General features: G+C 37.7%; 2 protein-coding genes across 2 annotated transcripts in view; one reads left to right on the plus strand and one right to left on the minus strand.

The window, feature by feature from the left end:
- Window positions 1-1,306: 1,306 nt before the first annotated feature.
- TM4SF4 (transmembrane 4 L six family member 4) lies at window positions 1,307-10,273 on the minus strand. The gene is made up of 5 exons (XM_081954251.1): window positions 9,888-10,273; window positions 9,058-9,147; window positions 7,716-7,861; window positions 4,430-4,619; window positions 1,307-2,288 (listed from the first exon to the last, which is right to left on the minus strand). Exons 1-5 carry the CDS (start codon window positions 10,056-10,058, stop codon window positions 2,271-2,273), a joined length of 615 nt encoding a protein of 204 aa, XP_081810377.1. The 5' UTR covers window positions 10,059-10,273; the 3' UTR covers window positions 1,307-2,270.
- An 8,663-nt stretch (window positions 10,274-18,936) lies between these two features.
- The window catches only part of LOC309392399 (glutathione hydrolase-like YwrD proenzyme), a 32,914-nt gene continuing 29,234 nt past the window's right edge, over window positions 18,937-22,616 (plus strand). The window contains exons 1-2 of the mRNA XM_081953582.1: window positions 18,937-19,041; window positions 19,760-19,913. Of these exons, the coding sequence (XP_081809708.1) occupies window positions 18,945-19,041; window positions 19,760-19,913 (251 nt within the window). The 5' untranslated portion in view covers window positions 18,937-18,944. The remainder of the gene's footprint in view (window positions 19,042-19,759; window positions 19,914-22,616) is intronic.

The following is a 22,616-nucleotide window of genomic DNA, read 5'->3' on the forward strand; positions in this document are numbered from 1 at the left end:
CAATTTTTTCTTTTCTTGAACTTATTGTTTTTTATTTATTTCTTTTTTCCTTCCTTTATATTAGTTTTTATCTTCTTTTTTAAAAGCTTCAATAGAACTCATATGTACCATGTTTCCCCGAAAATAAGTCAGGATCTTATTTTCTTTTGACCCCCAAAATAAGTGCTTGGCCTTATTTTCAAGGAGGTCTAATTATTTTTGAGGTGCAGGAGGCAGCGAGCATGGTCACCTCATGACTGCTGTTGTGTTGCAATATTTTCAGGGAGGGCTTATTTTCAGGGGAGAGCTTATTTTAGTGCATGTACTCAAAAGCCCGATTGGGCTTATAATCCGGGGAGGTCTTATTTTCAAGGGGAAAGGGTATGTAAAAAAAGAGAGAAATATTTAGATAAAAAACACAAGCTTGGATATTGATAATTCCATCAGATACATTCCATACAACACTGAAGTTGTATCAGTGTTAATTCAAAATGCTGGTTGGGGACTGTCAGAATATCTGCCCTTGCTCCTGAATTGTGAAAGTCATTTCAAGACAAAGAAACTAAGCAGCTGAAAGTTTCTTATTTGAAAACAGAGCAAATCATAAATAAGGTTTTCTTATGAGCCAAAAGCAATTCAATTCATCTATGTCTTTAAAAGAAGAGTGATAGGTTTGGTTCAGGGGCCTTGGCTTCTCTTCTGACTGATGAGGATACCTTTGCCAAATTCTCTTAATATGAGGCTGTCCATAACACGAATGTTTCCTTGCGACTAGTAGAATATAAGCCATGGCTTTACTTCCAAATGGGGCAAACCAACTTAACTACTGAGCTATGCCAAGTGCAGGCAGGAAGCCTACAAATTCTGGAATAACAGTCACTATTTTTTTTTAATCTGGTAAACCAGTATTGGTCATATTTATGGTGCGGAGAGATACAGAACTCAGTGAAACATTTATATATATATTTTAAAAAACTATCATTTCTGTAGGAAAGGAAAGGAGAAAGATACTTGAAAGTTGTCACCATTTTAATGCTAGAACCTCTATCCTGTGGTATGTTTCACATGAGACAGAAAGCAAGAAGAAGAAAAATGGAAACAAGTGAGAAAGAAGCAAAGCTACATCTTTTGATTTCTACATGGCAACTCTAATTAGCCAACTGCAATAAGGCCTATCCAGAAGTGGTATTCAGCAGGTTCTGACCAGTTCTGGAGAACCGGTAGTGGAAATTTTGAGTAGTTCAGAGAAACGGTAAATACCATCTCTGACGACCCCGCCCCCATCTATTCTCTGCCTGCCGAGTCCCAGCTGATCAGGAGAAGCAGCCTTGAAAAAACAAATTAACAGAGTTGTTGACAGAAAAGGAAAACATTTGCTAAGCTAAAAGCCTAGTAGCATGAATTTGCAACCACTGAATCTTCTATTTCAAACTACATGGCTAGTGAACCAGCCACTCAATTTTTCTGATTTGTTCTAGGCAGATGCTTTATACTACCATAAACTTTTAATCCCATTATGGTTTATTATTTCTATATCATTTGTTTCAAAGTAATGTTCATTGAAAAATGAAATATTTCTATATACTAACACAGTAACATACAAAAACAACTATGACAGAGTTTAACATTTGACTTGTAGGAACGCAAACTAACATACAACGCTTAAAAACAGCATTTAAGGAACAATAGGAAATAATGGAGAATTTTTTAAAAAAACCTCCAGAATCTATAAACATTCCAGATGTGAACTTCTATCTCATACTCCTACAAATTATTATTATTACTATGGTTGGTTGCACAATCACCCAAATGTTTAGACTGCATGTGGCATTTTTGTCCACTTATCGAATCCTTTCCAAGTATCAGGGCTAAGCAGATGTTGTTTGATGGTATTAAAGGTATTGTCAGTATGGATGTAAACTGTAATTACAAATTATTATTATTCCATTCATATGACTTATTTCCAACATAGACCATCTTCACATAAACCATAGCCAAGTGATGTATAATTTTGCTTCTTGAAAGGAGCCAAAAATGGCAACGGTGTTGTTTCAAAGACTTTGTCTTGGGGAAAAAATTATTATAAAAATAAATATGCACTAGCCCAACTGGTGCTAAATATGTGAGGAAAAATAAGTGCAGAAAGGAAAAAGTGGCTCTGCACCATCATGGGAAAAGACTCCTCATTCTGGGCCTGTTTCAGGTAAAAACATGTGGCCCTTCATATCAAGAGGAAAGTCCAAAAATGGATATTCTGTGTTATAATAGCTGATATACCACAATCATCTTCTTTAAACTGTTCCATTTCCCTAAAGAACAAAGAAAAATAAATGTTGGCTACTGTTGGTCATAGTTTAACATTCAGACATCATTTTATTGCACTAAGAAACCCAGGTAAAATTCACCCTGTAAGCCCTAATTTAGTAGCCGTCTTTTATGCCTGAAAGGTGAGTCTGAGGGTCAAATTCCAATGTGAAAATAGTCCTAATGTGGCAAAACCTTGTCTTCCCAGTGGTTCCTTCATCCTGCCTTGAAAATGAGGTCAGTAAAGTTGACATCCTTACACAAGGGCAGGGGTTATGATTTTGACCGCTGAGGTTCAGGGGAGTGAAGTGTTGTCCACTTTCTGCTGCTGCTTCTTTCCACCAAAACCTCCAAGAATGGGTCCTTTACCACCTTCCACCATAACAGCCCCAATGCTTCCCAGGAAGCATGGAGGAAAGGACAGGTATTCTCGTGGAAAGAGACAGCAGAAGTTACTGGTGGGAAAATCAGCTCTGCAGAATAAGTCAATATTGCTATAGGGCCGGGATGGCGAACCTATGGCAGGCGTGCCACAGGTAGCACGCGGAGCCATTTTTCAGGGCATGCGAGGCGTTTCCCTGTGAGCTGGCCAGCTGAGTTCTGCCTTTTTAAAAGACGTTTTCATCCTCCCTAGGCTCCAGAGGCTTTATAGGAGCCTGGGGAGGGTGAAAACAGCCTCCCCCACCCCTCCCGGAGGCCCTCCGGAGGCTTCAGGAGCTTCCCTGAAGACTCTGGAGGACTAAAAATGACCCTATGAGCAAAGCGGAAGTCACTTCCGGTTTGCTCATAGGGTCGTTTTTCGTCCTCGGAGCCTTCAGGGAAGCCTCCAGAAGGCCCCTGAAGGCTCCGGAGGGCTTAAACCAGCCCTATGAGCAAAACTGGAACTTCCGGTTTGCCCATAGGGCTGTTTTTTTGTGCTCCGGAGGCTTCAGGGAAGTTCCTGGAGCCTCTGGAGGTCCTCCGGCGGGGTGGGGGAGACTGTTTTCGCCCTTCTTAGGCTCCTATAAAGCCTCTCGAGCCTGGGGAGAATGAAAAAAGCATGCAAAAAATGGGGGGGAGCGCCTGTCACGTGCGTATGCCCACTGGCTGTTTGTGCACATTGCATTATGGGTGTGGCACGCCCACTCAAGACCCCCCTGCACTCCCCCCGCTTATGGTACGCGAGCAATAAAGGTTCGCCATCACTGCTATAGGGTGAAAAAATAAAGAAAAGAGTTCTAATGCTCCTCTGATTGGGATTAAGCTGCAGGATGACCCACACGTGGTATGAGGACAAGTTCTTAATGAGTGATAAACCTGCCCTGTGAATTGGATGGATAGCATGCACAAATTGGAAAAGGACGTTTTGTGTGAAAGGAGATCAAGCATCGCCACATACTAATGGCTACTCAGAATGCCATTAAAATAGACTACAGTACTAGAAGTTAGTTTAAGACCTAGGCTGACAAACTAAATTATGATGATTAATTATGGCACAAATAATATATATATATATATATATATATATATATATATATATATATATATATATATATATATATATATATATATATATATATATATATATATATACATACATATACATATACATATACATATACATATACATATATATGCAGATGGACATGCCTTGCAGTAGTTACTCATTTTGGCTTTTCTCATATGTATAAATTTCAAATGCCTTTTTTAAAAAAAAGTCTGATAAATAACATAACAATTCTATTGCAAAGTTGTGGCAGCAAATACATTTTTTTCTTAGAATACTTCTACACAATTTAGCAACTTACAAGCTACAGCAACCAGAAAGTGGTTGTACTCTGGCTTAAGTATTCTATCTGAAAATAGAATTATAGATTTAGAACTCTCATCTAGACCACTGAGTTTCATCTATGCGGTGTATAAGAATCAAAATTAAAGCATTACTAAGAGATGACTCTAGTAGTTGATGGACTCAGTGAAAGAGAAGCTTTCGGTTTCTTAGATTCCACCATAATTTGAATTTACCATCATAAAGTCTTCTCTGATACTCAGAGAGAAACTGCCGTTTTTGTCAATTTAAGTATTTAAGAAAACACAATAAGTAAATAATAGCAAATCAACAGGGAAAATGAGAAGCTGGCCTACTGGAATATGAAAGCATTCTTACCCCACAGCACCCACAACATTTGCAATCTCCGCAGATAGCTCCAAAGAGACCATTGATTGTCTGAATGGCACACAAGACCAGTTGAATTCCACTCATTATCAGAAGCAGAGAAAAGAGTGTCAGATTCCAGGGCACAATGGATTCTGGCAATTTGCATGCCTCCCATAAACTATGATCTGCAAGGTAATCTCTGTGGGAAGAAAAAGAATATGTCTCTGTTATAGAACCCATTGCCTACATTTTATGTTTACTTTCCTAGCATATGCATGTGCCATAACCATAGATGAATGCACATTATAAAATAGTATTGATATAATGGTAATCTCTGGGTTCTAATAAAATAAAACTGATACCCATTTGAGAAAGGATTAAGTTGTATCCTGCTGGACACAATGGATTACCAGAAGTATATGACTGGTGAAACATCTCCCACCCTCTCAACAATTTTTTTCAGAATTGTTTCCATATAGTCTGCATGGAACAGATCTTTTTTTTTAAAAAAAAAAACTCCTTCAGTTTCATTTTGGCCAAGTTTAATTTATGAAAAATGCGGCCCATAAAATCTGAAAAGAAAATGCCTAGTCAGGGAAAGATTTCTTCATCTTCTTTTTGTGTCATATCCATCATCGGACATTGGCGATTATGTTGGCAATCCTATTTTCATCAACAACCGCATGAAAAAGTGCTGCTGAGTTTTGTCCAAACCAGTCCCTTAGATTTTGAAGCCATGATGTTCTTCTGCCTGAACCTGGTTTGCCTTCAATCTTTCCCTGGAGGATTAAGTGAACTATGCTGTATTTTTTTGGTGTCACATCACATGTCTGAAATAGTCTAACTTTTGCTTTTTAATGGCTTTGAAGATTTCCCTTTGCTTTCCTAGGCAAATTATCATCTCCTCATTTGTAATTTTGTCAACCCAGCTTATACATAATCAACCGTCTGTAAATACATATTTCAAATGCTTCTAGTTTCTTCAAGTGGTTTTCTGTCAGAGACCAACTCTCTGCTCTGTAGAGCAGGATAGAAAAGATGTAACATCTGACAAGAGAAAGACTGCTGGAATTGAAGGAATTGAACAGGAATTGAAGTTCCTTTATTGTCAAAATGGGATGATCCGCTGGCTGAAGGATTCATCCGAATTATTCTCTTAATTTATTTATCAATAAGAATGAAACAGTCCAATAAAGTTTTTAAGGGATCTAATAATGGCAAATTCATAAGCTAAAATAAATAAATATTTTAAATCAATCTGTGGCTATATCTAATGATGTTCACATAGATACAATGACAGGGAACGTGAAACCATTATCAATAAGAGAAAACAATACCTGGAGTTTGCAAATAATTATAGCTCAATGTTTCCAACAGATTTTGAGAGCTGAGACTAATCTTGTGGTCCACAATACTGGCATAGTACTTCTGACCTCGTATGGAAATGTGTATTTCTTTAAAAATTTTGTCTGATTGGCATAACCTTATTTTGTCCGATCAGCAGAACTCAGATAATGATAAGTTTCTACCAAAAGGTCCTTTTGGAATGATAAATTTCAGGGAAGGTACTAGCCATCTTTATTAATTTTTTTCTGTGTTACACATAACACAGAATGTACTTTGCCATTCCATATTTTATTCTTTTCTATATTCAAAACACAAACTAACACAAACTCTTGTCACTTCAAACACAAACTAACAGACACAAATTGCTATATTGTGAAAATATTATGCAAAGACATGGTCTCTTGAGTAGTCTTTAATGGTGGGAAAAGTGGAAGGAATGGGAAGAAGAAGATGACCAGTAGCAGGGTGGATGGACTCAATTACAGTGGTGATGGATACATTTGTGTAAGACCTGAAGGGCCAATTTATTGATAGAACATCCTGGACATGGTCTATCTATGTCACGGGTGTCGAATTCAATACAATTCAATTTCATTGAGGGCCGCATCAGGGTTGTGTTTGACCTCAGGGGGCCGGGGTGCGTGTAACCAGGGTGAGCCTGGCCAACATGATGTCACTTGTGTTTGGGGGCCACTTGTGATGGCCTGAGCGCTCTGTCAGTTTTTGGCTGGGACAGCCTCCTGCAACCCTGTGCTAGTGAAAACGGAGCTCGGGAGGGCTGCACACAGCCCTCATGAGCTCCATTTTCGCTGGCAGAGGCACTGCGGGCTGGTCCTTTGCTGTTTCCAGGGTGGCCCCACAGGCCAGATTTAAGCACCCAGTGGGCTGAATTCAGCCCCCGGGCCTTGAGTTTGACACCCCTGATCTATGTGGTCATTAAAAGTCAACACTGACTTGTGGATCATAACCAATATTTTCTATACAGTCTCATAATTTTTAATTTTTTTAAGTGAATTTACAGCATGCCTTCCACAGCTATCCCCAGCAAGGTGTCCTCAGGTTAGTAGGAATACAATACCTCCCTCATGAGGAAGATGTAGCCCCACATATGTGAAGAGCATTGAGTGAAAAAGGCTGTCTTTCAATAATATCACACAATATCAATCATGACCCTAATGGCTAAATAAGAATAGCAATAATAATAATGCCTATCCCAGATCCTTGAGGACACCATAGGCCAGGCATGTCCAAAGTGCGGCCGGGGGCCAAATGCGGCCCTTTTTCAAATTGCAAGCGGCCCGCAGCCTCTTCTCCCCACCGGAGTTATTTGTTTAGTCTTTCATAAAATACCATATTTTTCGGAGTATAAAGATGCATCTTTTTTCCCTCAAAAAAGAGGCTAAAAATCTGGGTGCATCTTATACACTGAATGCAGCATTTTTTGCCTCCTCTCTGCCCCCTTCACCAAAATGGCTGTGCATAGCCTTTAGGAGGTTTTCAGAGTGCTCCTGAGGGCTGTGGAGGGCATAAATGAGCAAAAAACGGCCCGTTTTTTGCTCAACTTTGCCGCCCCCCAACCCCCAGGAGCACTCTAGAAGCCTCTTAAGGGCTATTCATGCCCTTTAAAAAAAAGGCCTGTTTTCACGAAAAATGGGCCGTTTTGGGGAGAGTGCAAAATTTTTTTTTTTAATTTGCCTCTTCAAAATCTTTGTGCGTCTTATACTCCGAAAAATACGGTAGTCAATTCGCATTTAATGTTAAGGGTTCAAAGAATGTCAGGCTGAATGATGGGCCCCACACATTTTCACCTTACCAAATCTGGCCCTCCTTGCAAAAAGTTTGGACACCCCTGCCATAGGCTGACAAAAATGCTAAATCCAGCCTGAACATCAGACTGACTGTGTGATGAAACATGTACATAACAATAACAAGATTTAAAGTATCTTACCCATTATTAAACGGATACACCCAGTTGCTACTATTGTGGTTGTCAATGTTACACTTCGGGCCTCTGTTCAAAGCCACAACTGACACAACAAAACTGTATCCAGCTCCCACAATGCCAACTGCTGCAAATATTATAGAACTAAACATCTGCCAACAAAGAGAAAAGATAAGATCAAATCTGACTCTTGCAGGTTTATATAATTAGTTGGTTTATTTTGGTCACAAATGGCATATGAAAAAGTAAGAAATCAGACACTCTAAATCTACTGAAATTTTCTTAGTTCGGGGATCATGTGGAACTTCATGACAGAAATTCACGATAAGGCATGAACTTCAAAATCTTTATCAATTAAATTCAAGGGGCAAAAGGAGTTGGCCTTATAGGAAAGATGAGTGGTATACTATAGTCAAGGCTTCAGTCCAGAAGTTTTAACATTTGCTTTGCTTTGAATGAATCATGTTTATGATTCATAAAAATTCATTTTACCCCAAAATAATTGTTAAGGTAGTTTGACCAATTTAACTTTCAATGTCCTGGGTGTAAACCAAAGGTAGGTTGCTCCTGGTCTGGCCCAGATCAGGCGAACCAGTAGTAATGGTGGTGGGAGGCTCTGTCCACCCGCCCGGACGCTTCTGCACATGCACAGAAGGGTTGCGCCCACAAACTGGTAGTAAAATAATTGGCAACACACCACTGGTGTAAACACATAAAGCCTTACCACATGTTGCAACTAGATTACAATTGTTAATCTAACAGAAGGGAAAAATGATAAAGCATATAGGCAGAAACTGTACTAACTAGCTAGCTAATGAATTACTTATTACTCAGTATTCCATTTAATTAAATCATGTTTTGTCCTGGCCCCCATCACTTTGGGGAAGTAGCATCACAGAAAGGGTCAAAAAAGAGTTCAAATCTAGTTTAGAAAAAAAGACAGCAAAAAGATCAAGGCGTAGAACCATGATCCAGGATAATGAAATCATAGATACAACATGGAAAATGGTTAGAAAAAGGATTTATAAAATCCTTTTTCTATGATAATAATACAATTGAGACTCACCCAATTTATTAACAAGGGATGTGGAGTTTTACCCCACATCATTGCTTTATAGAATTTTCTGCCATCCTAAAACCCCCAAATACAGAGTGCATCCAAGAAATCTAATATTATCTAAAATCTAAAATGCTTTTTTCTTAAGTATTTCTTTGGGTGAGGCAGGCTTAAAGGGAGCTTAGTTATCAAGGCCATCCTCTACAATTGTAGTGTAATGATGAATGGAATATATATTTCCTTCTTAATCATTAGATTGGGATTGGAGGTTCTGATTGCTTCCATAATTACCGCAAATCTTTTTCCACAGCTTTCATTTCCACAGCATCCACAACAATCATTATTCTTAAGACCCAAAAAGACCAAAGCAGGAAACACCATCTGGATAAAACAGAAAATCACAATGAGGCCATAATCTTTCTCTAGTTTGTTGCATCCAATCTGGATGCTGCAATATTATTTCTTCTTTCTTACTGAAAGGTCATCATTGCAACCAGCAGCTTTACAATTGTGTAAGCAACAGGATCATTGTAGTCCAATGATGCAGTCAACCTAAGCACATTGAACTGGAAAAAGCCACTGAATGCCATGAGAATCACTTTCAAGTTTAACGGTTAGCCTCTGACCGGAAATATCCCAACATAAAAAGAAAAACCAAATAGAAAAAAGAGGAAAGGTAACCAGTAATACATTTTATAGAAATCTGTTTATATTCATTTCTAATCTGCATTGGTTACTGCTCTAACAAAACAATGCTAGGCTAATAAAATGATGTTTATCTGTTTATTCGCCAAAAACATATATATATATATATATATATATATATATATATATATATATATATATATATATATATATATATATATATATATATATATATATATATATATATATATATGTTGTTGTTACTGCATCATCAGATCAGCATCTGTTCTCTTAATAACGTATTTAATTCATATTCACTTTATATTTTTAATTTCAATCCTGCTTATTCAGCAGATAATAATTTAATTCCAATGATAGATTGCAACAAAGTTCTGTGTTTCCATAGATGAACTTCTATAAAGCCTGTAAACTCTTGATGATAAATAGAAAAAGAACAGGATACTTGATATACTTACCAGTACACCAGAACCCAAAATTCCTCCAAGGTACCAAACTTCATCTGAAATATGGTCGCTAATTTCAATTGTTCCTCCAGGAAAAAATAACAGAATATTGGCAAGAACGCATAGTATAGTTAAAGGAATGAGAATAACTCCAAGACACTTGGCACATCCTCCACAACACATATTTCAAAATTGTACTGCAAATTCCACTAAAAAGGTAGATCTTTCCTTGGATCTTGATGTAATGTTTAGCAGAAGTTTCTTATGGTCTTCTTATAGTCTTACAGCCTCAACCCACTTCTGTTTTTGATCCCACTTTCTTTCATAGAGTTCAGTCTGCCAGCAGCTCAGAGCTCTGACAATTTATAAGCCTAACATTGTCATGATCTCATATTTCTGCATCTCTCCCGCCCTAATGAGATTATGTTCAGAATTTGTCATGACAACCAGAGGCTCTGTTAATATTTTACTATCCACCCCAAGAAAGTCAGTTGGAAGATAATTGTAACTTCTTTTTCCATTGATGATTGAAGATTTGGGCTGGTGAACTTTCTCTCTCATTAGATTGAAAAAAAGGAAAAGATATCAGATTCTTATCCACAATGCAAAAAAAATAATAATGAATGATTACTTCATGTACCATTACACTACTCACTAATTTTAATGGGTGGCATCCTAATAATCTCTTGGACCGTTGAAAGAAGAACAAGATAAAAGCTGTAAAAGCAAAGAACGATAGGGAAATTGAGTAAGCAGATCAAAGGTTTAGGTACTTTTTCTACATGGTTGAATAGAATTTTTATATTGAAAAAGAAGGCTAAGAATATGCATACATTTCTTAACTTTTATTCTAAAAAGTAGGACTACAACCCTGTGGAAATGTCATTCTACGTAAATACAGCTTGGAAACTTTGGTTTAGGTTCATCTATCAAATGTTTGTGTTGTATGTAATTTATTCACAAAACCATAATTAGACCAACCTTGAGTGAACAGAATGTATGCATTTATCAGACCTGCCCCAGTATGAACCCTTAGGGAAGGGAAGGAAAACTCTCAATTTCATTTGGTTGAAGCAAAAGGTACATTTACTAAGAGATGCTGATTACATAAGGCCAGGTGGAATCTAAAGTTCCCACGCAACAAAACAAAACTATGTTGCTTGGTTCCCATCCCTCCGCCCATGACCAATCCATCTTTAGCCAATCTAATATCGCAGAGATGTTCTGGGAAATGCTGAGGAGTTTAGGCTGATGAAATTCCACTCTCAGGGCAAATGGCCTTGAAGATGCCAGGCATGAACCGGATTCCAAAATGCTCTGCCCTTCTTCAATTGCCTCCCCCTCCCAAATTCCCAGAGACACATACAGCTTTATAGCCCATTTGTTCCCCCCCCTTCCCCAGTGCTTTGATGGCAGGATACCAGTGAGGCACTAAGCTGAAGATGGTGGACCTGACAGTACTTATTCCACTTATTAATATCACAGAATTCATTTTAGGTTAGGATACTTCATGGTTTGTTTGTTTTATTTAATCTATTGAAAGATTAACATATTTTCATATTATCAAAATTTCAGGGGATTTAGGGAGAATTGACTTACATCTTAAGAAACACCACCTGATTTATGCTATCACCAGTTATCTGCTGGAAAACAATTACAATGGTTTTTTTTTTTAATTTCATCAGTTTCTCAACCTTCAACTTTCAGCTCTGTTTGTACAGAATGCAACATTATCATAAAGAAAATATTTCTCTCTTTTCTAGTTTGGAAGGAGCAAAGCTAAATTGTATTTTTAAAAAAATATAAAATGTGATTAATGGATGAACTGACTTTGCATCTTGACGTATATTTACTCATATTTACAGAAGAGCATGAGCATGTCAATTATTTATTCATTGATTTAATATTCAATTACATATCAAAACAAAGTCAGTCCTGATTTGCTATGTAGTCACAATGGTTAGGTAGTATCTTAGCGATGGTTGAGGTGGTTGATCAGCTGCTATTCAGACCAATTGGAATTAAAGAAGGGAGTGAGAGAAAGATGTTGTTCCAATTATGCCCCCTCTCTTAATATCTACGAAGAAGTGTGGGGCAGCAGTCACCAAACCTTTTGGCACCAGGGACTGGTTTTGTGGAAGACATTTTTTCCATGGACTGCGAGAGCAGTAGTACAACCTAGATCCTTCACATGCAGAGTTTACAGTAGACTTCATGCTCCTATGAGAATCTAATGCCTGATGATCTGAAGTGGAGCTGAGGTGGTGATGCTAGCTCTAGGGAGACGCTGCAAATACAGGTGAAGCTTCTCTTGCTCACCTGCTGCTCACCTTCAACTCTGTAGCCCAGTTCCTAACAGGCCATGGACCGATACTGATCCATGGTTGAGAGTTGGGGACCCCTGGTATGTATGTGGGGGAAAAGGAGATTAGAAAAGATGCTGGACTTAGCAGACTTTCTGGTCTCCTGACCCTGTGTTCAGAGATCAGAAGGAAGAGCTAATTTCATGTTAATCTTCCCTCCTGGAAGCTGAAGGGAATAAATTTATGATGAATCATGTGTCAATCTATCATGGAGATACATCTTAATCACAAGGGAACCCATTGTGTGGGTTTGTATGCCACACTTGTTTAATTCCCATCCAAGAATGTCAAATGAACTGAGTAATTGATATTAGTGGACTTCGGTTTCACTGATTTCGTCAGATCTGTTTTAAGAATGGTTAAATTTTAATATTCCTCATTTTTTCCTTGCTTTTATACTATGCATTTTCATGAATTAATTCCTCTGGGCACGTTACAGGTGAATATGTACTTGAAATGCAGAAATGTTATCTCTGAAAAAACAACTAAATGGCCAATGAGAACTAGCAATTTTTAAATTATTAGTATGTCCAATTACTTTGTGCTATCAAGTTTTAGTTCTACTTGATTTTTCTGTCTATATAATTATTTCATTGGTGCAAAAATAAATCTTGCATTGTACATTTGTATTCTATATTTTGAGTGTATTTAGCATATTACATTTACTTCCTTACTGATGAGATGAATGCAAGAGTGTAATTAACTTAAAATTAGTGTCTAGGTTAGAGCTCCTACACTCAGGCTTCACCCAATCGGTAGTGAAATTAGATTTGCAAATGGAGGTTCAAGGACAAATAGTAAACTCTATTGGAACTCTCAATAAACAATGTAATAATTAATCTAACAATTACTAAGTATAAAATAAAAGCTATGTTTATAGGAAAGCAAGGTTTATTCTTGCTTCTCTTTCTTTCACCCACAAAGATGTTCCTGCTTTGGGAACAGAAGAGCAATTGATCCATCACCTATCTCTTATTAGTGTGACAGATCATTCTGGTTTCAGGATGCTTGGTTCTAACCTTGGCTGACCCATCCCTCAGAATAACTTTTCATAAACTGTCATGGGCAGACAGCTTAAACTGTTGCTTGTAGTTATGAAATATTGGCAAAAATATGCCAGAAATGATTGAATTTGATCTTATCGTTACCAGGAAATGCTGAATGGGCCGTGGATATGACTGAGGTTGGTAACCTAGGCAACTGCTTATTAAAAGTGTTACACATTAGCTGCTATAGGCAGCATCTCAGTGCAAGCTGGTGCCCAAGAGCTTCTTTCCTATCTATGTTTATTGCACAACACAACAAGGCTGGGCTTTTAAAAATAAATCCATTGATGGAAGCCACCATCAACCAGCCAATCTCTGCCTTCCTCCCTCTTTTCTAGGCCAGATGAAATTGAGAAGAGCTTTGCCCATTTTTCTTCAAGTCCCAACAATGAGAAGATGGTAAAGCCATTCCTCTTTTCAAGCACTCCACTGGCAGGTACATCAGATAGGTAGATGCCAAACACTAGAAGCTGACTGAAGAAAGGTATCAGTGGAAGACCCTGACACTGGGAAAGATTGTAGGCAAAAGAAGAAGGGGATGGCAGAGAATGAGATGGTTAGACAGAGTGTTATCGATGCAATGAACATGAATTTGGGCAAACTGTGGGAGATAGTGGAGGATAGGGAGATCTGGCATACTATGGTCCATGGGCTCATGAAGAGTAAGACACAACTTAGTGGTGACTGAACAAGACAAGAAACAGTCAAGGAAGAGAAGTGAAAGTCTACTAGTAAAAACTATGTCAGATACCTGTTAGATTTGGGCAACGAGAGAACAGACTCCGGACACGTAGTGACTTAACAGCTCTTTATTAGTAGTAGTAGTGATCCAGCTTGCTCTGTGGTCTGAGGGTTCCCCTTTTATAGGGATCGGGTACGCCTCTCGACCAATCAGACTGATACCTGGTTCCCGCCCCAGCGGCGGACCTGAGTGGAGACTTGCTGCGATATATGTTAATATCTAACAATACCCAAATAGGGAAACCAGTTTCCTGGCCAAGAGAAAAGTTAACGTTTAATTCAAGGCTGATTTCAAGTAACCACATAGCCATAGTTGAGTTATCTTGGCAACAATACAGAAATAGTTTGTTCTTATTTTTCTTCAGAATATTGTTTCAATATCTTTTTTCAAAAATATTACATCATACCAGTGTATCTTCCGAATATCCTTATGATTTATATTGATACTGATTGTTTCCTGATTGCTTATTTGTACTCTATGTCTATCATTAAGTATTGTGCCTTAAGATTCTTGTCAAATGTATCTTTTCATGTCTTTTTATGTACACTGAGAGCATATGCACTAAAGACAAAGTCCTTGTGTGTTCAATCACACTTGGCCAATAAAGAATTCTATTCTATTCTATTCTATTCTATTCTATTCTATTCTATAGTACATATGAATCTCAGAAGTATGCGTGTGTTGCAAGGTATATCACAGCTGAACAGGATTTTTTTTTTTAAAAAAAGTTTTATAGTTGTTTTTTATTAAATCCAAGAACAGAACTTCTGACTTTGAAGGGATTAGTAATTATGTTTATTTTGACAGAGATAGGAATTTAGAGTGACCACTGAAAGTTACATACCAGCAACCTGGATTAATAAATTAATGATTTGTGAATGAGATCATGTTCCACTCCCAACAGAACAGATGCAGTATGTATCTATTGATTATGTATTTTTTATACTTGCCCAACTCAAACAAATGACTGGCAAATAATCATAGAACAATTAAAAATAGTCACAATATAGTAATTGCTATATAGTAATCTGCTGCTGCATTTTTGGGGGAAAGATATCAGTAACCCATATTTTCATTGTTGCAAGTCTCTTAAAGTCAGTACCTGAATTTAATGAATACAACACGTCTCTTAATGAATTGAGATGGGCTACTATAGAAAACAAACAAACAAACAAATAATTTTTTAATTTTTTTTAAAAAAAAGCATAATGTTTTGCTTTTATTCAAAAAGCTCTCAGGAAGGTATTTCTATGACTGAAATGCGTAAGATTTGTCATTAATTTTGCAAAATACATTTTTGCCTGTTTCTCTTTCTGCCCTTAATAAGAGCAGTAACAGCACTGGTGCAATGTTTGTTCGCTATTGACTTAGCCTCACATTCCAGATGGTTAATTATTTTGTTACAGCACATTTTCAAAGAAGCCTAGCTTGTTTGTTAAAGCTAACATATTCTCTTATGGTAGATGCATGAAATGCATTTGTTGCAAATACATGTTAAAATACATGCATGAGTGGAAGGGAAGGGAAGCAAGTGTTAGTAAACAAACCCACATAATGCAATACTAGTAGTATTAATAGTAGAAGTAATAGTAGTATTAAGCCTTATATGGCTTGAGGCCAGAGTATTTGAAGGACTGTCCCTCCCCTTTTACATCTAAAACAGCCCACTAGGACAAGAAGGTAGGGTATGTCCCATCATTAGGGATGTATATCTGGTGGGATCCTGAAAAAGGTCTTCTTGAAGTGGCCCCTTTTCTGTGGAACATCATTCCCACCTTCCAGGTATGAATGGTCCCACTCTGTTGATTTTCCAAAACACCCTAAAGACATAGTTCTGTAAGCAGGATGGGAACCATAAATGAAGATGGAATCAATGAATCGATTTAGTTGATTATGTTGCTGCTGCCATGGGGTGGAGCGCTGGGGAAGGTTTTTATAGGTTTTCATATTGTGATTTTAAAAAATACTGTAGGTCACCCAGAGTCGCCTATGTGTAAGTTAGGTGGCCACATAAATTTAATCATTTATATAAATACATTTCTATGCAAATGTCCTTTTTTTTAGCAGTGTTTCTCAGCTTTGGCAACTGTTAAAGTGTACAGACTTCAACTCTACAGCTTAAGGTTAAGAAATGCTGCTTTAAAATAATACCGGTAATATGCATAGTATTATCCAATATAAGAGTGCTCTAGCCACCTAGAAGTTCAATCTTCATCATCTTCAGAGATGGTTTGGCTAGCTGAGAAAAATCAGTAATCTATTACTTCTGAAACTTGCACAATTCAGGGAACCTAATGCAGGGACCAAAAAAGTCCATGTCTACTATTGCATATCAATGTCAGACTGCACCATTCTTTTGCTTAAGGATGGGGATTTTGAGTGAGAAGGCACTGAGAAAAAAAATGCTCCTAAGCCACGCATGAAAAGGGAAGTCATTCAAATCTGTATCGAGAATAGCTCAGAACGATCAATATTTTCTTCAAGGCTGTAGTTTCAACGAGTTAAACTATAATCCCAACGCTTCATTTTTGGGGGGGTTTCCTGAACATCCCTGTTTTACTAGATCCCTGGATACAATGAGCAAAAAGGGCGGAAAAAATGTACTAATTTAAGGTTCAGAGGAGGAATCATGCAAAATTGTGTTGAAATGGAGTTAAATTGCAGATGTCTATCAACCTTTGGACTGTTGCAGGATCGGAATGCTAAAAAAAATACAAGTTACCACGGACTGTCTGAAGGCCACACACGTTAAGCGCGTCAAAGTAGTCTGCTAAAACGCTTGTAGCGTGATGGTTAGCTCAAATCTGCCTTCTTTAGAGAGATATAAGGCTAAAGCGAAGAGCCATTTTATAATTAACCTCTCGGGGTAAAATACTTCGCAAACGCACATTGGATGTGTTAATAACACCTCATTGTTAACTATCACAACAACTGAGGCTCACTTCCAGATATTCCTGCTCGAAGCCACAAACCCCGTTCTCTGTTTTATATATAGCATCCTTGACTCCCAGCGCCAGGAAACAAGACTGAACAGCCATCACGTGTTTTGCAGTCACGTGAGTACAGCTCAAATACTTGTTGCTCCCGTTTCACTACTAGGCCTTTTATTTATTTATTTTATTAATGGGAATGCCAAGTGCCGCTGATGCGTCGTAACTGGGGGCGTTGCAACGCAAAGGTAGGAGGAGGGGACTTTCGTGCCGCTTGTTGGAATACTGCTTTTGCTCCGTTTGCATTCGCCTCCTGTCAACGGAGGGACAGGAGGGTGGAGCTGTCTCGTCTCGCATCGACCTACCCGCGTTGGGAGAGGCAGGCGCACGTGGGGATGGAGACATTGTCTTGCGTGGCTTAATCCGCGGAAAAGAACCGCTTCCCGCAACGTGGCGCCTTCTTCCAGATCGGTTAAACTCACAATCTGCTGGCCGAGCATTTTCGTAACGGTCATCTTGAGGATGCCCAAGCTGAAGAAGCTATGCCTCCCCCCCCGCCCTCATTCCATAATTTCTTACGGGCTCATATCTAGAAAGATGTTTTTTCTGTTGGCTGAAGTCACCAGCGCTCTCTCCGAATAGCCCATGCTTGCCCGGGGAATCCCAACTTCCTTATTTTGACCCCTCCTGGTGTTTTAAAAAGGAAGGGTGCCCTTTTGAGAAATTGTAACCATAGAATATGAGTTTTCCATTGGTTCCCAAGATTGATGGGACTCTCTAAGGCAGGGGTGTCCAAACTTGGGAACTTTTAAGACTTGTGGACTTCAACTCCCAGAAGTTGGGAGTTGGCTGGGGAATTCTGGGAGTTGAAGTCCACAAGTCTTAAAGTTCCCAAGTTTGGACACTCCTGACATATACAAACGTTTTCCACAAGGTGTGAAAAGCAAAGTTGAGAGAATCCCCGTATCCCAACTATTGTCATGATAATAAATCAATTGGCAAAGTTTTGTGCATTTGTCTTTGGTGTACGACAGCAACCGATCTTTGATGGGACATAATAAGCAGACTTTCTCAGTTACAACACTTGCTGTCAGGAATTATGTTTTCCCTTGCCCCAAGATTCATATGGTCACCACCTTGATCCAATTGAAGTGAGCTCTTAAAATCTGGCTCTTCCCAACACTTTGGGTAGGGTGATTGGTAGACCCTCAGGGTATGTTTGTTGTGGTGGTCTTTTCCCAGATATTTGTTTTGTATGATCTTTGTATTGTTTTATTTTTAATGTCTTCTTGTATGTCAGCCAGAATTGAGATGGAGCTGGGCAGACTATTTAATTAAAAAATGGAAATAGGGATAGAAAACAGTGGAGAATAATAATGATTATATATTAATATGTTAAGATATACAAAAGCACAGAAATATGGTTCAGAAAGGGAGAATGATAATAAAAGACATGTGTAAATAATATGAAACAATGGAAATAAAGTAATATTTAGGAATAATAAGACTATGTTTTTTGTATATTGAAATGTATGTTACTCAGTTACCAAACCATTCACGCAATGATATGTATAAAAAATAAAAAAAATAAAAATTTGATTGAAAAAAAATAGAACATATATTTTAATTTATTTGCTTCTTTATTAAACTTAAATGCCACCCAGGGCTCTGTGACATGCTGACCACATGACCACAGAAATGTCTATGGGCAGCACTGGCTCAATGGAAATACAGATGAGCACTGCTCCTTATACAGCAACAACTGTCAGAATAGAATCGATAGGAACTCCTTTCCCATCTCAATATCCAAAGCACCTCTGGGCAGCATATACATTTAATAAATATAACAATCAAAAAATACGTTCCATTTTTTTTTTACTGAATTGCCATCTGACACCATCCTGATTCTGGCTAGCAGACAGCATGTGGCTTCACATGCCTTGTAACTATATTCCTTCCTTTTCTGTGCAGATTTCACTTACAGAAAGATGCCCCAGCTTAAGTTCTGTTCTCGACGATCCCCAGTGGTTTGCTGCAATGGCTGTGTTGCGTCAAGCCAGTCTCTTGCCACAAATATTGGACTTGGTATTTATTTTACTCTTCTTCAGTGGATAGAATATCCCCCCCGCCCCCCAGTTTTATTTATTTTATTTATGTAACATTCAATTTTCATCAAACAGTGTGTTCTGGGTACAATTGTGCTTACGTAATCATATTATACATTTTTGTTGTTATAATTCCATGCCGCCGTATTGATAATATAATAACATAATAATAATGTAACAAACATTAATACTTAACATTTGACATCATCTTCTTTAACAATTCTCCTCTTCCTCCAGTTGTACCTCCTCCTTTTTAACTTCTATTATTTAGCCATTGATAAAATATGTTCCATATCAAAAAGTATTCCATTTTTTCTTTATTCTTAATAGCAAATGTTAATCTATCCATTTCTGCGCAGTCTAAAATTTTCTTGATCACATTCCCCTCAGATGGGATCTCATCATCTTTCCATTGTTGTGCAAATGCAATTCTAGTTGCGGTTGAAATATGCAAGATCAAGTCTTGCATATTTTTTATCTTTTTTATCATATGTTTCGGGTAGAACACGCAGCAAAAATATCTCTGGTTTCAAATCTATATGTTTTGTCATTTTTTACAGCCATGTATGTATTTTCGTCCCAATATTTTCTTGCTTTGGGGCATGTCCACAGTGGATGAAATCTTTAAATTTGGGGAAGATAATGTCTATTATTCCATAGTATTATTCCACTATTCTTAATGAAATTCTTTATTGCAGATATTTTAAAGTTGGGCGGCAATGCTGTAGATGCTGCTGTGGCTGTTGCTGCTGCTTTAAATGTTACCGAACCATTCAGCACAGGGCTAGGTGGAGATTGTTTCTGCCTGTATTATGATGCAAGGACAAAGCTGGTACATGGTCTCAATGGAAGGTGAGTGAGAACTAACACCAACTAACAGTAAAGGGAAGGGCTGGGCTCCCATTATCAAGTTCAAGAAGAGAAACAAAACATGCAGACATGCCTAATCAAAATAAAGCATTCATGTATTTATTTTTATCCCGCCTTTATTATTATTTTTAATAAATAACTCAAGGTGACAAACATGCCGAATATTATTTCTTTCTCCTATATTCTCCACAACAACCCTGTGAGGCAGTTTGGGAGAGTGACTAGCTTTCATGCCTAAGGCGGATTTCTTGCCTAAGGCAACACTAGAATTCACAGCCTTCTGGTTTTAGCCTTGTGCCTTAACTACTAACTAGATCAAACTGGCTCCCCAGGCAGAACAAAAACAGTAATCAAACAAGCAAAACTAATTTAAAAAAGGAATATTTGCTCAATACCATTTTCTCTGTGCTTGAAACCTTTCAATGTAAAGGCTTCTCTGCAACAAAATTATTTATTTGTTTATTAGATTTCTAGACCAACTCAGTTGCAGTTGAAAATTAGGGTTAAAATAAGAAAAGGCAATTGAAACAAATAACATTGCTAAAACCCATCTCAGTGAAAAAGAAAACCTGTTATGTATGACATAAATATATATTAAAAGCTGGGCAACAAACCACTCCATTCTAGGGCTGCTTAAAAAGCCGAGTTTTTGTAGCCTTTCTGAAAAGGAAACGGGATTGAAGCTTCAGGAGACTGTTATACCAGGCACTGAGAATTCCTTTGTGATAGAAATAGGAAGGGGAAGGAAAGAATAGGTGAATTGTGTCTAAATGCATTGGGGAAAATATAGCTGAAGCTCTGGATAGGCTGTTTGCTCAGAGCCACTGAAATAAAAGCAGAGAAAACTTAAATTCAGGACTGATTGAACCTTATTGGTGAATCAGTATTGGGAGAAGATGTCTAGCTGTTGCTTGAAGCGTGGAAAAATTGGTGATAGAGAAACAATACAAATAGATAAATGCACTTTTTCTGAAAAAAGAGGCAGATTTCCTGGACTGAATATCCCGAAACATTATAATTTAATGAGAGCTACAGTTCTCACAAGCTTTCTTGTGTATGCAAATAACAATTGCTCAATTTTTGGATTTGTACCTCCAGGCTTGTGTGCCCGATGTCCCTTTAACTTATTTTTAAACTGTCCCTGCTAATGATTTTGTGTACATACAATATTACAGTGTACAGAAAGTTTTCATTTGGGAATTTCTTGTATTGAATTAGAAGGTCAGAATTCAGCTGTGTATCTCATTTCCTTTTCTTTTGGTTCTGATTTTCCTATGTCTGAGTTTTGTTGAACTTTTGGGCAGTGCAAAGGGAATGGCAGCCCTTTTGCTGTTGAGCTTCAGTAAAGTGAATAGCAGGATGCTATAAAAATATACTGTCAGTTGGGGTTTTTTATTCTTTTTCTGTCGTGCATGGTCAAAGGCCAAAGAGCAGGATGCGCTGTCTCTCATAAATTAGATTTCCAAACATATCCATCTCTCTAAACATTTCACAAAGAAGCAGGAAACAATATCAAATACATTTTTTCCCATATAAGACACTTGACCAAGCACTATGATGAAAGTATAATTAAAGGAATATTTTGTAATGGAAAATATTTTCAATGATTTGCTATAAAGGCATATTAGGTGTATTAAAATAATAGCAAAGCAGTCTAATCAGAATTCGAGCTTAGGGTTTGATTTAAACAACAACAAGACAAACGCATAAAAAATTTCAGCGACCCAGGCTATATTCATGCACAGCTGAGAAAAAGGATAGTGATTCTTGATTTGAAGAATCTATTTTCTGAAAAATAAAATTAGTAACTGCCATGAAATTAAAATGGAACTGTGGAACTGTAGACAATGTCTACACTGCTTAATATACCTGTATTGATGTATAACAAAAATTTTCTGGCAAAATTTTTACTGTTACTAGTTTCACAGGTCATAAACATCCAAAACTATTTATTATTTGAAGCATGTAGTCCTTAGTGCTCTCTGAGCTTGGTTATTTGCTTGCAGATCTTTCATTACCTCAATAGGTAATATCTTCAGTGCCAGCCTTCAACCCTGAGCTGCATATATTCTCCTCTATGAGTATTTAAAGAATCACCAGAACAACCAAGCAGGTCTGATTTTATCCCTCTTCCATGTGACACTCTCTTTTGTCTAGTTCTCAGGCCATGATTTAAGAACCATGACCTCATTTTTGTACCACAAAATATCCAGAGCAACACACAAGAGATTGAAGAAAGAGAGGGTAACACAAACATCATCTCAATAGTTCTTTCTTTCACCACAATGCAGGTTGGATTCTGCTAAGCTTCACTAGGAATCATTATTATTGGAATCATCTTTTCTATCATTGCATATCTTTTTGCAATGCAAACATTATGTGTTACTTTATGAAAAATACAGAAACTTGCCAATTAAAAAAAGGACCGTATTTTTCGGAATATAAGACACGTTTTTTTCGTTCAAAAAAAAAGGGTGAAAATCTGGGTGTGTCTTATACACTGAATACAGCATACAAAAATGGCCGTGCATAGCCTTTAGGAGACTTGTAAAGTGCTCCTGGGGGCTGGGGAGGGCAAAAATGAGTGAAAAACGGGACTTTTTTGCTTGTTTTTGGCCCTCCACCAGCCCCCAGGAGTACTCTACAAGCCTCCTAAAAGCTATGCATGCCCTTTTTAAGAAGAAA

Source organism: Natrix helvetica, assembly GCF_964273705.1.
Source record: "Natrix helvetica genome assembly, chromosome: 5".
Lineage (NCBI taxonomy): Eukaryota > Metazoa > Chordata > Lepidosauria > Squamata > Natricidae > Natrix > Natrix helvetica.